The following is an 18,812-nucleotide window of genomic DNA, read 5'->3' as shown; positions in this document are numbered from 1 at the left end:
GAAATGCATCATGACAAATGACATTACCTATAGTATAACCTGGAGTAAAAGTACAGTAGTATCAAATAATCATCCATAGGAGCATAAAGAACAGTGAAAAACCTGAAGGTCCAGTCATTTTTATCAACCAGAGCATGAGAAGAGACCGTAGTGAAGAACCCCCCCCCACACCCATCTCTCTACCATCCCAAACATAGTGAGCTTTGGTTCCATAAACAGAAAAAAAAACCCTCAGCAACATTCATGAGAGGTAACAGAAAAACCTGTTGTCTTGCCACCTACTGGTATGGGGGAGGTAGCAGGTCCAATGAGGCTCTCAAATAAGGTGCGTGTGTCTATGCTGCAGGATATAGAATTCACCTGTAATATATAAGGCACAGACAGTAGCAGTCATGTAAGGCACAACATGTGCAAACGTTAGGAAGATCAGGTGTTAGAACTGGCTAAGACCTCCGCCGGGCCTGCCACAGGGGTAATGCAGGGCAGTTAGTGAAAAGAGGCAGTACAAGCACGGTCCACGGATTAGCCCCAACTATCTTTCACCACCACAAAGGATATGCGCTGGCGTTGGACTTCTGCTGAGAAATTGGGGTATATGGAGATATTGTTGCCGTTTAAACTTGAGTGGCCCTTTTTCTCTGGTAAGACGCAGGATATCGACTTTGTCCCGAAAATTGAGGATTTTTGCAATCCAGGACTTTGCAGGGGCCCCTGAGGGCGGGGGTTGCGGTGTGCACGTTCAATCTCAAAGGCATGGGAGAGCACCTCTGCCCCAAAAACATCCCGCAGCCACAAATGTAGGGTTTTACCCTTACAACCTGTTTGGCTATGTGACAGGAAGTGAATACATTTGAAGGAGAAAGTGGCAAAATTTGGGAGGCGTCTTCACCCTATCAAGGGGGGCAGACATCCCCAAAAACTGACAAGACTTCTAATCCTTCTGCACTCTATCCCCAAGCAAAAATAAGAGGATTTCATTTACGGTAGTTTAACTTTGCAAAGACACATTTCTAAGTTCAACTGTGATGCATGGCAATGGCCCATTTAGACCTTGTTTAATAGAAAACCCCAGTTGCTTGCATTTTGATATAAACATTTATTAGTCCAGTCCTGGAAATATGCATCTGCTTTACTATTAATTTCCCTAAAAATTGGGTTGCTGCAGCTAGATGTGAGATACGCAAATTCTGTGTGCACGGAGGTATGTACCCGTGGTGCATATCTGGTTCCTGGAAGCAGTGGCCAGCACACAGGAATGACATCACGCCCCTCCAGGAAGTTGCTTGTACTGCTGCTAATTTCTTCCCACCACCATGCCCCGCTCACTGTTCTCTGAAGAAGAGATGATCCTTATTTGCAAATTAAGAATTATTATTTATTTATTTATTTTTTTTTATTAACATGGGATAGCGTTTGTGTGGTTCCCTAACACACATTCATACATATTGGGGCCAATTTAGACAGAATCCGATTTACCTACCAGCATGTTTTTATGTGTGGGAAAAAACCGGAGTACCTGGAGGAAACCCACGCAGGCACAGGGAGAACATGCAAACTTCAGGCCGATGGTGTCACGGACGGGATTCAAACCAGCGACCCTTTTTGCTGCTAGGTGAAAGTACTAACCACTACACCACTGTGCTGCCCAAATATTTATCTATAGATGTAGGTTCTTGTGTCCACCAGCAGAGAGAAGTTAGATGCCACGCTCCCAATTCTGGAGGCATAAGAATGGTCTAGCACAAACTACGGTCCTCCAGTTGTTGAGGAACTACAATTCCTATCATGCCTAGTCATGTCTGTGAATGTCAGAGTTTTACAATGCCTCATGGGATGTGTAGTTCTGCAACAGCTGGAGAGCCGTAGTTTGAAGATTCCTGATCACTCTAGCGTGTCTTGAAAAAAGGTGGTTTCTCATGTGCCTTGTATAATGCCCAAGAAATATCATTAGGAAAATACAAGTGGGTCATGGAACATCTACATTTCAAATTTTTTCCAAGAACCAAAAAGGAGGGACTTTTGGACTTTTTAGGCACAACTACAAAAAACTAGTTATATAAAATAGGGAAAAAGAGACAGGAGAGTAGTGTGTGTGTGTAGGGAATACTTACATCTAGAACATATATAAAATCATGGAGGATTGTCTTTTTCCCCTTTTCTCCTTCCCCTTCCTTTCACTCCCCTCTTTTTTCCATACATTGGGTATACATAATTCCATCTACTCCATGAACTTTCTCTATTGTCACACCCTTGAGGTATCATGTAAGATTATGTTATGCACGCCCCCATAGTAGCCTTTCATCACCGCTTGTGTTTTGGCGCCCATCACCGTCCTGTCTGAACCAGCTTGCATCTTTTTAAATACAATATATGTGGCGTCATTATGGATGCCTGTTCTTTATGTACGTATATATTAATCATATATTTTCTATGTTATGTACTTTGATAGCCACAACATACACTGTTTTCGCTCTTGAAGAAGCGTGATGACACGCGAAACATGTCGAGCATCAAATATTTACGTGACATGAGTTGAGTGTGGATCTGCTATCTAACCATCTTCTCGGACCGATCTATATTTGGAGTGACTATCCAGACGTCCGAACAATTGTGCATTGTAGATGGTGTTGTATAGCAAACGCTTGAATATGTACACATGTTGTGGTTTTTAGCACTGTTTTTTTTTTTGCTATGTATTTTTCTAAGTGAAATAAAATAATATTTTATATAACTAGTTTTTTGTAGTTGTGCCTAAAAAGTCCAAAAGTCCCTCCTTTTTGGTTCTTGAACAAGATTTTGCTAGGACGCGGCACAGGTTTATTTTATGTGTATCCACTGTGCCACTCCGTGTTATGATACACCTCCATTTTTTCAATACATTTCAAATTTGGCACTTAAGATGGTCATGCACTATGAAATCTGATTGGCCAATCTCTGTACAACTTGATATTTTGGCAAAATAGGTTATGGGAAGACGTACTCAAATTATAGGAAATCAAACAAGCTCTTGCACTAAATCTAATTTATTTAAGATCTAACTGATTGCAGTGTATGGTCACCTTTTAAAGATCAAGATCTGAAAATATTAATTTATTGGGTTTAGAAACCCTTCTCTGTTCTTTGTAATGTATTGAAAGATTTGGGTAAAAATAGAAAAAAACACATTTCAAAGATATATTAGAAGTAATAGGAATGAGATTATCATCAAAAGGGTTAATTGACTGAGAACACCTACTAATTGCCTAACAAGACACATCCAATGAATTGAAATTAACCAATTGTATTGGGTGTGCTCTATTATCAATGAGAAAACCGCAGTTACCCTAGCACCAGTTGCAGTTTACATATTTATTATCGCGTTCCGCGCCTGCGTGCGCCGGTTCGCACGTTCAATCAATGGTTTTTCTGGCACACCAATTAAGCACCAATTAACCACCAGCCCCAGACCATTATGCTGCCTAAGGACCAGAGGAATTTTTCCAATTTGGCACTGCGTCGCTTTAACTGCTAATTGCGCGGTCATGCAATGCTGTACCCAAACGAAATTTGCGTCCTTTTCTTCCCACAAATAGAGCTTTCTTTTGAAGGTATTTGATCACCTCTGCCGTTTTTATTTTTTGCGTTATAAACAGAAAAAGACCGAAAATTTTGAAAAAAAAATGATATTTTCTACTGTTTGTTATTAAAAAAATCCAATAAACTTAACCAAGCGGTGCTTGGTTTTCGGGGTCCCGTACGCGGCTAGGCTCCCAAAAAGTCTCACACATGTGGTATCCCCGTACTCAAGAGAAGCAACAGAATGTATTTTGGGGTGTAATTTCACATATTCCCATGGCATGTTGGAGCAATATATCATTTAGTGACAACTTTGTGCAAAAAAAAAAAAAAAAATTGTCTTTCCTGCAACTTGTGTCACAATATAAAATATTCCATGGACTCGACATGACTCTCAGCAAATAGCTTGGGGTGCCTACTTTCCAAAATGGGGTAATTTGGGGGGGTTTTGAACTGTCCTGGCATTTTATGCACAACATTTAGAAGCTTATGTCACACATCACCCACTCTTCTAACCACTTGAGGACAAAGCCCTTTCTGACACTTTTTGTTTACATGAAAAAATTATTTTTTTTGCAAGAAAATTACTTTGAACCCCCAAACATTATATATTTTTTTTAAAGCAAATGCCCTACAGATTAAAATGGTGGGTGTTTCATTTGTTTTTTTCACACAGTATTTGCGCAGCGATTTTTCAAACGCATTTTTTGGGGGAAAAAAAAAACACACTTTTTAAAATTTTAATGCACTAAAACACACTATATTGCCCAAATGTTTGATGAAATAAAAAAGATGATCTTAGGCCGAGTACATGGATACCAAACATGACATGCTTTAAAATTGCGCACAAACGTGCAGTGGCGACAAACTAAATACATTTTTAAAAGCCTTTACAGGTTACCACTTTAGATTTACAGAGGAGGTCTACTGCTAAAATTACTGCCCTCGATCTGACGTTCGCGGTGACGCCTCACATGCATGGTGCAATTGCTGTTTACATGTGACGCCAGACCGACGCTTGCGTTCGCCTTTGTGCGAAAGCAGGGGGGGACAGGGGTGCTTTTTTTTTTTTTTTTTTTTTATCCTATTTTTAAACTGTTCCTTTCATTTTTTTTTTTTTTTTCTCATTTTCATCATTTTTATTGTTATCTCAGGGAATGTAAATATCCCCCATGATAGCAATAGGTAGTGACAGGTACTCTTTTTTTGAAAAAATTGGCATCTATTAAACCCTAGATCTCTCCTCTGCCCTCAACATCTGACCACACCAAGATCGGTGTGATAAAATGCTTTCCCGATTTCCCAATGGCGCTGTTTACATCCGGCAAAATATAAGTCATGAAATGCTCGTAGCTTCCGGTTTCTTAGGCCATAGAGATGTTTGGAGCCACTCTGGTCTCTGATCAGCTCTATGGTCAGCTGGCTGAATCACCGGCTGCATTCTCAGGTTCCCTTTTGAGACAGGAGAGCCAGAGAAAAACACGGAAGACAGTGGGGGGGGGGTGCATTCCCTTCCACTGCTTGTAAAAGGAGTCTAGAGGCTAATTAGCCGCTAGGATTGCTTTTACATGAAAGCCGACCGCTGGCTGAAAAGAATGATACCAAGATGATACCTAAACCTGCAGGCATCATTCTGGTATAACCACTCAAAGTCGTGAATGGCGTACCTGAAGACAAAAAAATGGTTAACAATAAAACACAGTAAACGGTAAAGTATAAAAAATTGCATACCTGAAAAGCAAACATGATAAAACATAACAACAATAAAACATTGCAGAATAGAATACAGTAAAAAAGAGCAGAACAATAGAGAGAGAATAGAGAGAGAGAGAACAATAAAACGACAACTATTTTTTTTTATTTTATATTTTTTATTTATTTATTTTTTTTACACTTTTTTTTATAACTGTAACCGGTTCCAGGTTCGAGTCTCTCAAAATGCGATGGCATCTTGGGAGGCCCTGTGAAAGTGTGCCTAGTCTGTGCAATGCTGTACCCTACGCTAATACTCAACTAGTGAATGGTAACGTTCAAAACATTCACCAATGCAAAGACCAGGATTGTCAGGACAGGAGGGACAATAATAGCGGGTGTCACGCCTATATCCGCGCTTGCTGCAGACACGACATCTTTTTTGGGGGGGTTCGTTGGGTAGGGGTACTCGGTAGGACATAAAGAAAATGCCTCTCATGCAGCCGACTGCATTTGGTTGGGGATGTGAATGGGGGAAGTACGGGCGCTGCAGAAGTGGTGGGTTCCCAATTAGGATTGGCGAATGCAGCAGGAAGGGCACTATGGGCACGACGGCCTGTGTTTGTCTTCTTCTTGGTGGCATCGGGACACTACTTGTGCTTGCCACCTCACCAGCTTGAACTGCACTTATGGGACTTGCCACGTCACCAACTGTTACTGCAGTGCTGGTTTGACTACGACCGGGGTGTACTAGGCCGCTGGCGCTTGCCAGTTCACCAAAACGCTACCAAAAAAACTGTTAGCGATCGCAGGGATCAGGCCTGATTCTGCGAATGCTACAGTTATGCGTTTAGTGTTTTGTAAGTGACAGTGATCGATCGATACTGCACTTGGGTGGGCTGGGTTGGGCCAGGCGGAGGAGCAAAACGCAGGTGCTAGCAGGTATCTGGGCTGATCCCGCTAACACTGCGTTTTTGGGAACCCTAAACTGCTGGGGACGCTAGTATAGATCTGATCGGATCAGATACTATACCACTAAGGGAGGTGTACGGTGCGTGCGTGGGTGTTAGCGGTACTGGCGCTAACCTGACGCTGCCTGGGGCTGGTGCTTGCCAGTTCACCAAAATGCTACCAAAAAAACTGTTAGCGATCGCAGGGATCAGGCCTGACTCTGCGAACGCTGCAGTTATGCGTTTAGTGTTTTGTAAGTGACAGTGATCGATCGATACTGCACTTGGGTGGGCTGGGCTGGGCCGGGCGGAGGGGCAAAACGCAGGTGCTAGCAGGTATCTGGGCTGATCCCGCTAACACTGCTTTTTTGGGAACCCTAAACTGCTGGGGATGCTATTATAGATCTGCTCGGATCAGATATTGATCCGTACAGATACTATACCACTAAGGAAGGCGTATGCTGCGTGCGTGGGTGTTAGCGGTACTGGCGCTAATCTGACGCTGCCTGGGGCGACGCATATCACCGCTGGGCGATCAGGGGGCTAAACCTTTATTCGGTAATAAATGGCGGGTGCTCTGACACTATAAAAAATTAACAAACTAACCAGCGTCACCCGTAACAGTTATACGGTGATCAGTGGTGAAAGGGTTAACTAGGGGGCAATCAAGGGGTTAAAACATTTATTAGGTAGTATATGGGAGTCCCTGTCACTATAAAACGCTGACGGCGAACCTAAATATTTACCTCCCTAATTAGCGTCACCAGCGACACTAATACAGCGATCAGAAAAATGATCGCTTAGTGACACTGGCGACAAGGGGTGATCAAGGGGTTAAAACTTTATTAGGGGGGTTAGGGGGGTATCCTAGACCTAAAGGGGGCTAACAGTAACTGCCTTAACACAGTAAATGTCACAAACTGACACCATGCAGTAATCAGAAAAAAAAACAAAAAACTGCTTGGTGTCAGTGTGACAGGGGGGTGGGGAGGGGTGATCGGGGGGATCGGGGGTGTAATGTATGCCTGGCGTGTTCTACTGTATGTGTGTGTTTGTGTAACTCACATTCCAGTCTTCTCTCCTCGGCGCCGGAACGGAAAATACCGAGCCGAGGAGAGATGACATAATTTCCTTTGCTGCTGTTTGGCATACAGCAGCAAAGGAATGATTTGATTGGCCGGCGGCGATCGCGAGGGGGGGCCACGAACGGATGGTCTCCCCCTCATCTCTGATCGCCGCTGGTCAGAAGCGGACTGCCTCGGGCACCGGGGGGGGGGTCCGATCGGACCCCCCGCCCGCAGGAGGCAGATCACGTATATGTACGTGATTCTGCCTGCCCGTGCCACCTTGCCGACGTACATCGGCGTGAGGCGGTCCTTAAGTGGTTAAGGTGTGAACCGGCGCAGCGCATTCGTCTTAGTAAATTACCCTCTATGTAGTGCAAGGGCCTGCCTAATTTCATACACATTGAAAGTGTTGACCTCATATTATATGGTTTTGGTAAATCTAAAGGAAAATTGAATAAGAAAATTTGTATGATGTATGGCCAGCCTAGACTTTCTTTGGGGTGTATTCATTTTTGCAACATGGTCTTGAATTATTTGTTAGGAAAAATACTTTTTTTGTGTGCACAAATTAACAATTCTTGGCTGCATTCAATGGCCTGCATTTGGAAGTATTTTGTAGTATAGTGTCCCATAGAGAATGTTGATTCTGAAAGTAAAAGGTTTTATGACAAATCTGTTGGGGTGCACTCTTTTATTCTGAGCACTGTATGTACAGTATCTCACAAAAATGAGTACACCCCTCCACATTTTTGTAAATATTTTATTATATCTTTTCATGTGACAACACTGAAGAAATGAAACGTTGATATAATGTAAAGTAGCGAATGTACAGCTTGCATAACATTGTAAATTTGCAGTCCCCTCAAATTACCTCAACACACAGCCATTAATGTCCAAACCGCTGGCGAACAAAAGTGAGTGCACCCCTAAGTGAAAGTCCACATTGGGCCCAATTAGCCATTTTCCCTCCCTGGTGTCATGTGACTCGTTAGTGTTACAAGGTCTCAGGTGTGAATGGGGAGAAAGTATGTTAAATTTGGTGTTATCGCTCTCATACTGGTCACTGGAAGTTCAACATGGCACCTCATGGAAAAGTACTCTTTAAGTATCTGAAAAAAAGAATTGTTGCTCTACATAAAGATGGCCTAAGCTATAAGAATATTGCCAAGACCCTGAAACTGAGCTGCAGCACCGTGGCCAAGACCATACAGCGGTTTAACAGGACAGGTTCCGCTCAGAACAGGCCTTGCCATGGTTTACCAAAAGTTGAGTGCATATGCTTAGCGTCATATCCAGAGGTTGTCTTTGGGAAATAGACGGGCAAAAGTTTGGGAAATGCTCTAAAATAATGGTGGCCACACAAACTATTGAGACTTTGGGCCCAATTTGGACATTTTCACTTAGGGGGTGTGCTCACTTTTTTTGCCGGCGGTTTAGACATTAATGGCTGTGTGTTGAGTTATTTTGAGGGGACAGAAAATTTACACTGTTTTATACTACTCCACATTGTAGCAAAAGTGTAATTTCTTCAGTGTTGTCACATGAAAAGATATAATAAAATATTTACAAAAATGTGAGGGGTGTACACACTTTGTGAGATAGTGAGTGTGTGTGTATGTATAATAAAATATATATATAATAAATATAAATATATATATAAAATGTATGTACAGTATGTGTAACACATGTGTGCTTTATAGGTGGCATTTCCAAAGAAGAAATAGATGGCTCATTCGGTGTAAGGTAAGTGTTTTGTTTTTTTTTTTTTGCTTTTTTTTTCCTTTTTACAAATGTATGCTAGAATTTTAAATATAGGTTACAATATAGGCAACACAAGCAATGTATCCTGTGATATTTTTTTTTTTTTTGCACAATTTAAGTCTATATACTGTAGTAGCAAAATTATCAGCTTTTTGGAGGGGAAGAAAAGTGCACATTGCCACTCGCATACATTTTTTATTTCAGCTTGAGCGTGGCTCGTGACCCCTTGGAAAATGAAGTGTGCTCTGTGACTAATAAAGAGCTTGCTCTCAAGAGGTAAGTCACCTATTTACAATCATGAATGTATGGAAACACAATATTTTAGAGCAGCCTCAGTTCACAAATTCTTCTTTCTCAGATCCACGAGGTAGAACTTTGGTCAATGAACCTGTATGTGAAAAAGTTAAAGCATAACTTCAGAAAAATCAGCTGTGTAAATAACAAACAAAAAAAACCTCACAAGGTATATGCCACTTAAGTTTCACTGTCATTTCCTTTTTAATATTTGCACTTTCATTAACGGTGGATAGTATAGTTCACAATATACCTCCGTCTTTCTGTGGCTCTTATGCCGCGTACACACGGGTGGACTTTTCAACGGACTGGGTCTGGCAGACTTTTCAACTGACTTTCCAACGGACTTTCCGAATGAATCGACTTGCCTACACACGATCAACCAAAGTCCGACGGATTCATACACGATGACGTACGACCGGACTAAAACAAGGAAGTTGATAGCCAGTAGCCAATAGCTGCCCTAGCGTCGGTTTTTATCTGTCGGACTAGCATACAGACGAGCGGACTTTTCGACCGGACTCGAATCCTGTCGGAAAGATTTGAAACATGTTTCTTTTCTAGGTCCGTCGAACTTTTGGGAAAAAAAGTACGCTGGAGCCCACACACGATCGAATTATCTGACTGACTCCGGTCCTCCGGACCAAGTCTGCCGTAAAGTCCGCTCGTGTGTACGCGGCATAATACACAGAAGTCACAGTGCCCTTTATCTGCCCCCCCTCTCCCCTTGTCCATTCACAGAATGCTTTATATTCTGTGTATCATTTACAAGGCGTTCTGTAAATGGGAGGGGGTAAACTGCATTGCAGTGTATGAGAGGCACAGCTGACCTAAAGTATAGCGAGAATTATGCTATCTATCTAAATGACTGAATTCCTTAAAGTGGCATATAGTGTATGAGAGTTTACACAGCGGATCTTAATAAAAAAATGTGTGCCGGTAGTTTTGCTTTAAGTACTTATTGTTGAACAATTGAAATATTTGTTCTGAAGCTCATTAGTGAGATTTTTGCAATTGAGTCTATTTTCAGTTACTAACACCTAGGGAATGTTGATGAGGGAAGGGAAGTTGCAGCCAGGGTTGGTGGTGATAGAGGGTTATATCTGTAGGTGCGGTGGATAGTGGGAGGAGTATGCACAGTAGATGAGAGAAATATAGCTGTGGGTGCAGGAAGAAGGCACTTGCAAGGTTATTGGTGAGGGAATGGAGTTGCAGGAACACTAGGTGGTGAGAAAAAGGGAGAGGCAGGTGCATTGGATGCTGAGAAAAGAGGGGATTTCAGGCATGGTGTATACAATAAGTGCTGAAGAAAGGGAGGATGATGAGATCAGTGTTTGGGGAGATGGGGACTGTCTGAGACTCTGGGGAGGTGTTGTTGGTTGCAGGTGCTGGTTTCAGTTGGGCAGGAGGGATTGTGTCTGATTTTGCAGGAGGGTTGTAAGAGAAGGGGGGAGCGCTGTGAGTGTTTGGAGAAGGGTAGCTGCTGGTGCACTGCAAGAGGGAGGTTTAGAGTCCAGTGGTGGTTTGCCTGAGAGTGCCGTGAGGTGTTGGGTGATTATTTTGGGGGAGCTGGTTGACATTGCAGAGGGGGGGGGGGGGTTGGGTGATAGTGGGGAAGAGGGCTGGTTGACGTTGCAGAATGGGATTTACAGTGTTGTGAAAAAGTATTCTCATTTCCATTTTGTCATGTTACAACCAAAAAGGTAAATGTATTTTATGGGGATTTAATGTGATAGACCAACCAAAGTGGCACATAATTGTGAAGTGGAAGGAAAATGATAAATGGTTTTCAAAATTTTTTACAAATAAATATCTAAAAAGTGTGGCATGCATTTGTATTCAGCCCCCTTTACTCTGGTACCCCTAATTGAAATCTAGTGGAACCAATTGCCTTCAGAAGTCACCTAATTAGTAAATGGAGTTCACCTGTGTGTAATTTAACCACTTCAGCCCCTGAATGACCGGGCCATTTTTTGCAATTCGGCACTGCGTCGATTTAACTGACAATTGCGCGGTCGTGCGACACTGCATCCAAACAAAATCCTTTTTTTCCCACAAATAGAGCTTTCTTTTGGTGGTATTTGATCGCCTCTGCGGTTTTTAATTTTTGCACTATAAACAAAGTGCGACAATTTTGAAAAAAAGCAATATTTTGTACTTTATGCTATAATATCCCCATTTTTTTTTAAAAAAAAAGCAAATTTTTCCTCAGTTTAGGTCGATATGTATTCTTCTACATATTTTTGGTAAAAAAAAATATCGCAATAAGCATATATTGATTGGTTTGTGCAAAAGTTATAGCGTCTACAATATAGGGGATACATTTATAGCATTTTTATAATTTTTTTTTACTAGTAATGGCGGCAATCTGCGATTTTTATCGGGTCTGCGACATTGACGGGCATATCGGACACTTTTGACACATTTTTGGGACCATTGGCATTTATACAGCGATCAGTGCTATAAAAATGCACGGATTACTGTAAAAATGTTACTGGCAGGAAAGGGGTTAACAATAGGGGGCAATCAAGGGGTTAACTGTGTTCCCTGTTTGTGTTTCTAACTGAAGGGGGAGGGGACTGACTTGGAGGAAGTGACGGATCGTGATTCTTAGCTAATAGGAAGTCACGATCTGTCACGCACACTCGTCCCTGTTCTGCTTCTCATGCCCGCAATCACTCATAGCCAGCGGTTATCGCGACTGTCGGCCATGAGCATCGGTACCCCCGCTGTGCAGCCGGCGCGCGCCTGCTATCCCGATCCCGCGAGCCGATGTATAGCTACGACAGCTCGCAGAATCGTGCTGACCTGCTGCAGTAAAATGATGGCGGCTGGTCGGCAAGCGGTAATCTCAGTATAAATACAGCTGTTCTGTGAAGCCCTCATAGGTTTGTTAGAGAACCTTCGTGAACATACAGCATCATGAAGGCCAAGGAACACACCAGACAGGTCAAGGATAAAGTTGTGGAGAAGTCATGTACAAATACTGCAGTACAGTTGCACCGCTGTGCAAAACCCCGCATGGGTACAGGTTTCCCTTTTAAGACCCGCCAAAGGGGGGGAGCGCCCGCTGCACAGCGGGGGGACGCAATGCGAGTGGCTGGCGGGCAGATCGTCGCCAGCCACGTGCGATCACGTGCACAAGAACCAGTACGGGGATTTGTGTGTGTAAACTACCATTTGCCGGATAAAAAATAAATAAATGCCATAAATCTTTCCCATAGTTTGTAGATGCTATAACTTTTGCCCAAACCAATCCATACATGCTTATTGCGATTTTTTTTTTTTTTTTTTTTTTTTTTTTAGCAAAAATATGTAGAAGAATATTTATTGGCCTAAACCGCTAAAGAAATTTGTATTTTTTTAAAAAAATTTGGGGGATATTTATTATAGCAAAATGTAAAAAAATATAGTTTCTTTTTCTTCAAAATATTGTCGCTCTTTTTTTGTTTTTAAAGCAAAAAATAAAAACCACAGGGGTGATCAAATAGCACCAAAAGAAAGCTCTATTTGTGGTTAAAAAAGGCGCAAATTTAATTTGGGTACAGCATTGCATGACTGCGCAATTGTCAGTTAAAGCGACGCAGTGCAAAATTGTAAAAAGTGCTCTAGTCAGGAAGGGGGTAAAATCTTCCGGGGCTAAAGTGGTTAAAGCAGGGTTAGGTTATAAAAAAAATATCCCAAGCTTTGAACATCTCAGGGAACACTGTTCAATCCATCATCTGAAAATGTCTTGACTCAGGGGGGCTGAATACCAATGCTTGCTATGACGGGAGTCACTTTGGGCGGGGGGGCCTGTGGAACCCAGCTTACTTTAGAGGTTGGGAAAACCCTGTCTCAGCTCCCTAGGCCCCTCTTATGTGTAAGTTACCCTGTGTCCATTAGGGGCACAGGGTGACCGAGAAAATGATGGACAACTACTTAATGGACACTGATAATGTGGTTTGGATTACTTCAAATGAGACCGTAATATTAACCACTTGCCAACCAGCCGCTGTCCTTTTACTACGGCAGGTCGGCACGATCCCGTGAGCCGTCGTAGCTGTATGTCGGCTCGCAGGATTGGGATAGCAGACGCGCACGCACCCGCTGCACAGCGGGGATGCCGATGCTCATGGCTGACGGTCGCAATGAGTGCCGGCCACAAGCGATCATGGCACGAGAGGCAGAACAGGGGTGTGTGTGTGTGTGTGTGTGTGTGTGTGTGTGTGTGTGTGTGTGTGTAAACACACAAATCCCTGTTCTGTTCTGTAAGACGTGAAAGATCGTGAGTACCTATTAGCTAGGAACCACAATCTGTAATTTCCTCTAGGTCAGTTCCCTCCCCCTACAGTTAGAAACACAAACAGGGAACACAGCTAACCCCTTGATCGCCCCCTAGTGTTAACCCCTTCCCTGCCAGTGACATTTACACAGTAATCAGTATTTTCATAGCACTGATCGCTGTATAATTGTCAATGGTCCCAAAAGTGTCCGATCTGTCCGCCATAATGTTGCAGTCCCATTATAAAAATTGCTGATCACTGCCATTACTAGTAAAAAAAAAAAAAAAATGTCATAATTCTTTCCCCTATTTTGTAAACGCTATAACTTTTGCGCAAGCCAATCAATATACGGTTATTGCGATTTTTACTGTTTTTTTTTTGTTACCAAAAATATGTAGAAGAATACATATCGGCCTAAACTGAGAAAAGATTTGCTTTTTTAAAAAAAAAGGGGGGGGGGGATATTTATTATAGCAAAAAGTACAAAATATTGTGTTTTTTTTTTTTTTTTTTTTCAAAATTGTTGCTCATTTTTTTGTTTATAGCGCAAAAAATAAAAACGCAGAGGCGAACAAATACCACCAAAAGAAAGCTCTATTTGTAGGGAAAAAAAGAAAGTCAATTTTGTTTGGGTGCAGCGTCGCACGACTGTGCAATTGTGAGTTAAAGCGACGCAGTGCCGAATCTCAAAAAATGGCCTGGTCATTCAGCAACCAAATCTTCCTTGGCTGAAGTGGTTAACACTATCTCTCAAGAAATATATGATGACTATACCTGGTTTGTTTGATTCCCAACTATACATGTTCATTGAAAGAGCTGGTCACGTTGATCAATGCTGGTGGTCTGCTATTGTCTGTTTATTAAGGTGTTGTGTGTTTTCTGCTAAGCATATCTGTCCCATTGTTAATTGGAACACCTATTGTCTGATTAATCACAAACTTGTCTGAGTGGGCACTGAGTCACCTAGGCTGGTTTAAGGCTCGATTCACACCTATGCATGTTGCTTTTGAGCGTTTTTGGAGGTTTTTTTTTCATGCTTGGCACGTTTTTGAGCCGCGTTTTTGCGGCGTTTTTGCCGCGATTTGCGTTTTGCGTTTTTTTTTTTTTTTTTTTTTTTTTTTTTTACAGTCTTAAAAAAAAATTACAAAAAATAAAAAATAAAAAAAAAAAAACAAAAAAAAAACGGCAAAAACGCACCAAAAACGCATCAAAAACGCTGCAAAAACGGTGCACTTGCGTTTTTGATGCTTGTCCATTGAAAACCATTACATGCAAAACGCTGCTTTTTGCATGAAAAAAAGTCCCCGACCCTTTCCAAAAACGCAGAGATACAAAAAAGCATTGATGTGAACATGCTCCATAGGAACCCATGTTAAAAAATTCCCGTGCATTTCTGCAAAATGCAAAATGCATCAAAAAACGCGCTAGTGTGAATGGGGCCTTAGTGACTAGTTTATTAGCTCATATTAATTATGTTTCTGGTTAGTTTGTATTGTTCGGTCAATATAATCAGGAGGCGATTGTTCTCTTGTGGGGTATAAAGTATGTCTCTGAGTTTCAATAAACCGTTCCAGTTTCATACAAGCTATTTCTCGGCTAGTCTTGTATGCTGCAGCTATAATATCTGGTATCTATGTCCAGACTGGAGGAAGCGGTATACTGGCAGTTCTGTCACACACGCCACACTTTTCAGATTTTTATTTGTAAAAAAGTTTGAAAACAATTTATCATTATCCTTCCACTGCACAATTATGTGCCACTTTCTGTTGGTCTATCACATAAATCCCAATAAAATACATTTTCGTTTTTGGTTCTAATGTGAAAAATTGCAAGGGGTATGGATACTCTTTCAGGGTACTGTACTTACAATCTGTTGGGCCAAGAGAGGAAGAGGTGGAGAGTGACAGAGGAAGGAAGAGAATAAATTACTACTGAAGGTAGAACTTTTATAATAAGGATTATCATGCAGAAACCATTTTGGGACTTTACTTCCCTCCAACCAAAGCTGATAAGTGAGTCTCTGTGCAATTTGTGCTAAAAATAGGCATAAGTGATTTACAGAGGGCATACACGACTTAGTGGTTTTCTAGCCGTAACAGTGGCATGGACTAGGTCCCCAAGCTGCTTGGTTTCACCGCTTACCAATCACCTATAGTGGTATTTGATAAGCTGTTTAACAGCATTCGAAAAGTGGTCTGAAAGCATTCCAAGTTCTGGTGAAACACCCAGGAAAAGTGGATAAATCAGTAACCATAACACAGCCACCAACAAATATGAAGTCAAGTTAGGCTTTCTAGTAAGAAAACTAAGCATCTTTTGACACTATGACTGTTATGTTTGCACCCTGTGAACCCTGTTCATTTGTTAGATAAAGATTTCATATACATAAATAAGAACAATACATTTTTTATAGTGTGAGCATTAAAAAACTAAAATGGCACTGACCAAAATCCATTATAGTTGCTATTATATAGTGTACTCATAAAATCAATTTTGATAAATAAGACGAGCAGTTACAGTTTATAAGGTTGAAAAAAGACACAGGTCCATCCTGTTCAATGTGTGTGTATGTTTGATTTTTATCCTCCTAACAATTCTTTTAGCCCTGTATATTCTGCTTCCTGAGGAAGACATCTAAATGTTTTTTGAAGTTGACACTCTCAGCTAGTAACACTTCCAGGAGCACATTTTTACTGCTTTAACAGTAAACAATCCAGTTGTAAGCACAGTCTGCAGCAGTGGTTTCCACCTTACGGAGACCATGGCCTGGTAAATTCTTCCAAAACCTCCAATGCTCCAATATCAATTCAATTATCAAGTAGATTGTGATCGACCTATTGCTGACCCCACCTTCTAAACATTCCCTATTCAGTTCAGTTGTGCCCCACAGCTACAGTTCAAATTCTATTTTAATGTTTTGCCCTTTAAAATAAAACTCTGCAATTTGATTGGTTCCTGTTGCTTACAACTCCAGTTCTTTTGTATATTTTCAATTCTCATTTTTAACGTAATGTTCCTGAAGCAGACATTTTTGCACAGTAACTCTTCACATAAATGCATACTCAAAATAGATACAAACATACAACAAGCAATTTCATACTGGGTATCCATGACAGAAGAGTAATAACTGGGGCAGCACTGAGCCTGGCAGAGAGAGGTTTTCAGGATAAGGACATTGTGCAGCCCCAGTAATACCTAAGAGCCCAGGAGAGAAATGTGAATGTGAGTGCATACCTAAAACTCCCGGCTGCCCTCTGGAATGAGAGTACAGCTACAAAGCTCCCTCCAGCCAGCTCTGGCTGCTGCTTTATACTATTGGAGAAACTGGAGCCTGGTATGCATCACTTTGCTGGGACTCTCAGGTGCCCGAAGTAGCCAGAGCTGCCCAGAAATACCCACGCATTTCCACCCCTCACTCCAGGGACCAGGAGAAATGCAAAATAGGGTGGCCCCCATCTGTTCCAACAGCTAAAGTCTCGCTGTCAGAGCAGACAGGAAACCAGGTCCTGGTAGGAGGGAGGCTGTGGGACAGTAACGAGCTATGGCCCGGTGGTTGAGGACCATTGGTCTACAGCCTTGACCACGTGCATTGTGTGTCATATCTTGAAGTTTTACATTGCTTATTTCATTTTTTCATGGGGAATCAGGACCAGAAGGCTCAAAGCAATTATTTCACTGGTTTCTTGGAATGTTTCTCAAAGGTTACTTGGGACTGTTTTTTTTTTTTTTTTTTTTTTGTCCACCAAAAATAGCATTATCGTCACATGTGTCGCATGTTATACATGATGTTAAATTATCAGTACTCTCTCTGTTTAGGATGCAGACTTCTAATGCTTTGCGGACTACTTTACACATAGACCCCATGCAGCGTTCGTAAGTGAATTTTTTATATACATATTATTATTACTATACCGGATTTACACAGCGCCAACAGTTTACGCAGCGCTTTACAATATAAAAGGGAGACAATACAGTTATAATACAATAAAATACAAGAGGATTAAGAGGGCCCTGCTCAGAAGAGCTTACAATCTAATAGGGTGGGGCAGGTGGTACAAAAGGTTGTAACTGTGGGGAATGAGCTGATGAAAGTGGTAGGAGATTAGTTGGAGACATGATAGGCTTCCCTAAAGAGATGAGTTTTCAGGGATTGCCTGAAGGTAGCAAGAGTAGGGGATAGCGGGACAGGTTGAGGTAGCAAGTTCCAGAGGATGGGAGAGGCTCTGTAGAAATCCTGGAGACGAGCATGGGAGGAGGAGACGAGGGAGCTTGAGAGCAGGAGGTCTTGAGAAGAGCGGAGAGGGGCGCATGCGCGGGTGCCTGAGGGAACGGTAATGCCACCTCAGAGCTCCGCTCCTCGGGAGTTCGGACCGGAGAACTACAGGTCCCAGCGGCTTGGAAAATACTACAAAATTGTAGGTAACTCACCCCAGCGCCTTACTAAACATATAATATGGTCCTGAAAGGACCAAAAAGCAAATTTAAAGCCAATTGCAAATCTGAAGCGGCTCTCAGACTTGCGGCTAAGATGGCGGTGTCATCTACCTCCTCACAGCACAGCGCTTCACACGCTGGGAATCCACAGCCTTCCAGCCAAAAAACACTGGCTGATAAAACAAAACTTGACAATGTTATATTTCCAGTTCAAAATGTTACACAGTCTGACATGTTTGCTACATTTGAAGTTATGCTACAGAAAGCATTGAAACAGACTTCTGACCATATCACAGATAAATTGACTAAAGAAATTAAAGAAATTGGTCAGAGAACAGCTGAGCTGGAATTGAGGGTAGATGATATTGACTGTCAAACACAATATTGCACTTCTGCGTTAACAGCCCTTAACCACTTAAGGACCGCCTCACGCCGATTTACGTCGGCAAGGCGGCACGGGCAGGCAAAATCACGTACATGTGATGTGGACACCCCCCCGCCGCCCGAGGCGGTCCCGTTTGGTCCCCCGGCGATCGGAGATGAGGGGGAGGCCATCCGTTCGTGGCCCCCCCCTCGCGATCGCCGCCGGCCAATCAGATCACTTCCTTTGCTGCTGTATGCTAAACAGCAGCAAAGGAAATGATGTCATCTCTCCTCGGCTCGGTATTCCGTTGCAGCGCCGAGGAGAGAAGACATCAATGTGAGTGCACCAACACTACACACACAGTAGAACATGCCAGGCATACAAAACACCCCGATCCCCCCCCCGATACTTGCAGTATCGATCGATCACT

The 18,812-nt window shown here is 42.3% G+C and overlaps 1 protein-coding gene across 1 annotated transcript in view; it reads left to right on the top strand.

Moving 5' to 3' along the window:
- The window catches only part of LOC141140469 (centromere protein H-like), a 213,698-nt gene that overhangs the window by 80,346 nt on the left and 114,540 nt on the right, over positions 1 to 18,812 (top strand). The window contains exons 3-5 of the mRNA XM_073627689.1: positions 8,965 to 9,007; positions 9,230 to 9,301; positions 17,401 to 17,457. Of these exons, the coding sequence (XP_073483790.1) occupies positions 8,965 to 9,007; positions 9,230 to 9,301; positions 17,401 to 17,457 (172 nt within the window). The remainder of the gene's footprint in view (positions 1 to 8,964; positions 9,008 to 9,229; positions 9,302 to 17,400; positions 17,458 to 18,812) is intronic.

The sequence above is a fragment of the Aquarana catesbeiana genome, linkage group LG04 (assembly GCF_042186555.1).
Source record: "Aquarana catesbeiana isolate 2022-GZ linkage group LG04, ASM4218655v1, whole genome shotgun sequence".
NCBI classification, from domain to species: Eukaryota; Metazoa; Chordata; class Amphibia; order Anura; family Ranidae; genus Aquarana; species Aquarana catesbeiana.
The sequence above is the reverse complement of the archived record's forward strand: the minus strand, read 5'-3'. Positions and strand labels throughout refer to the sequence as shown.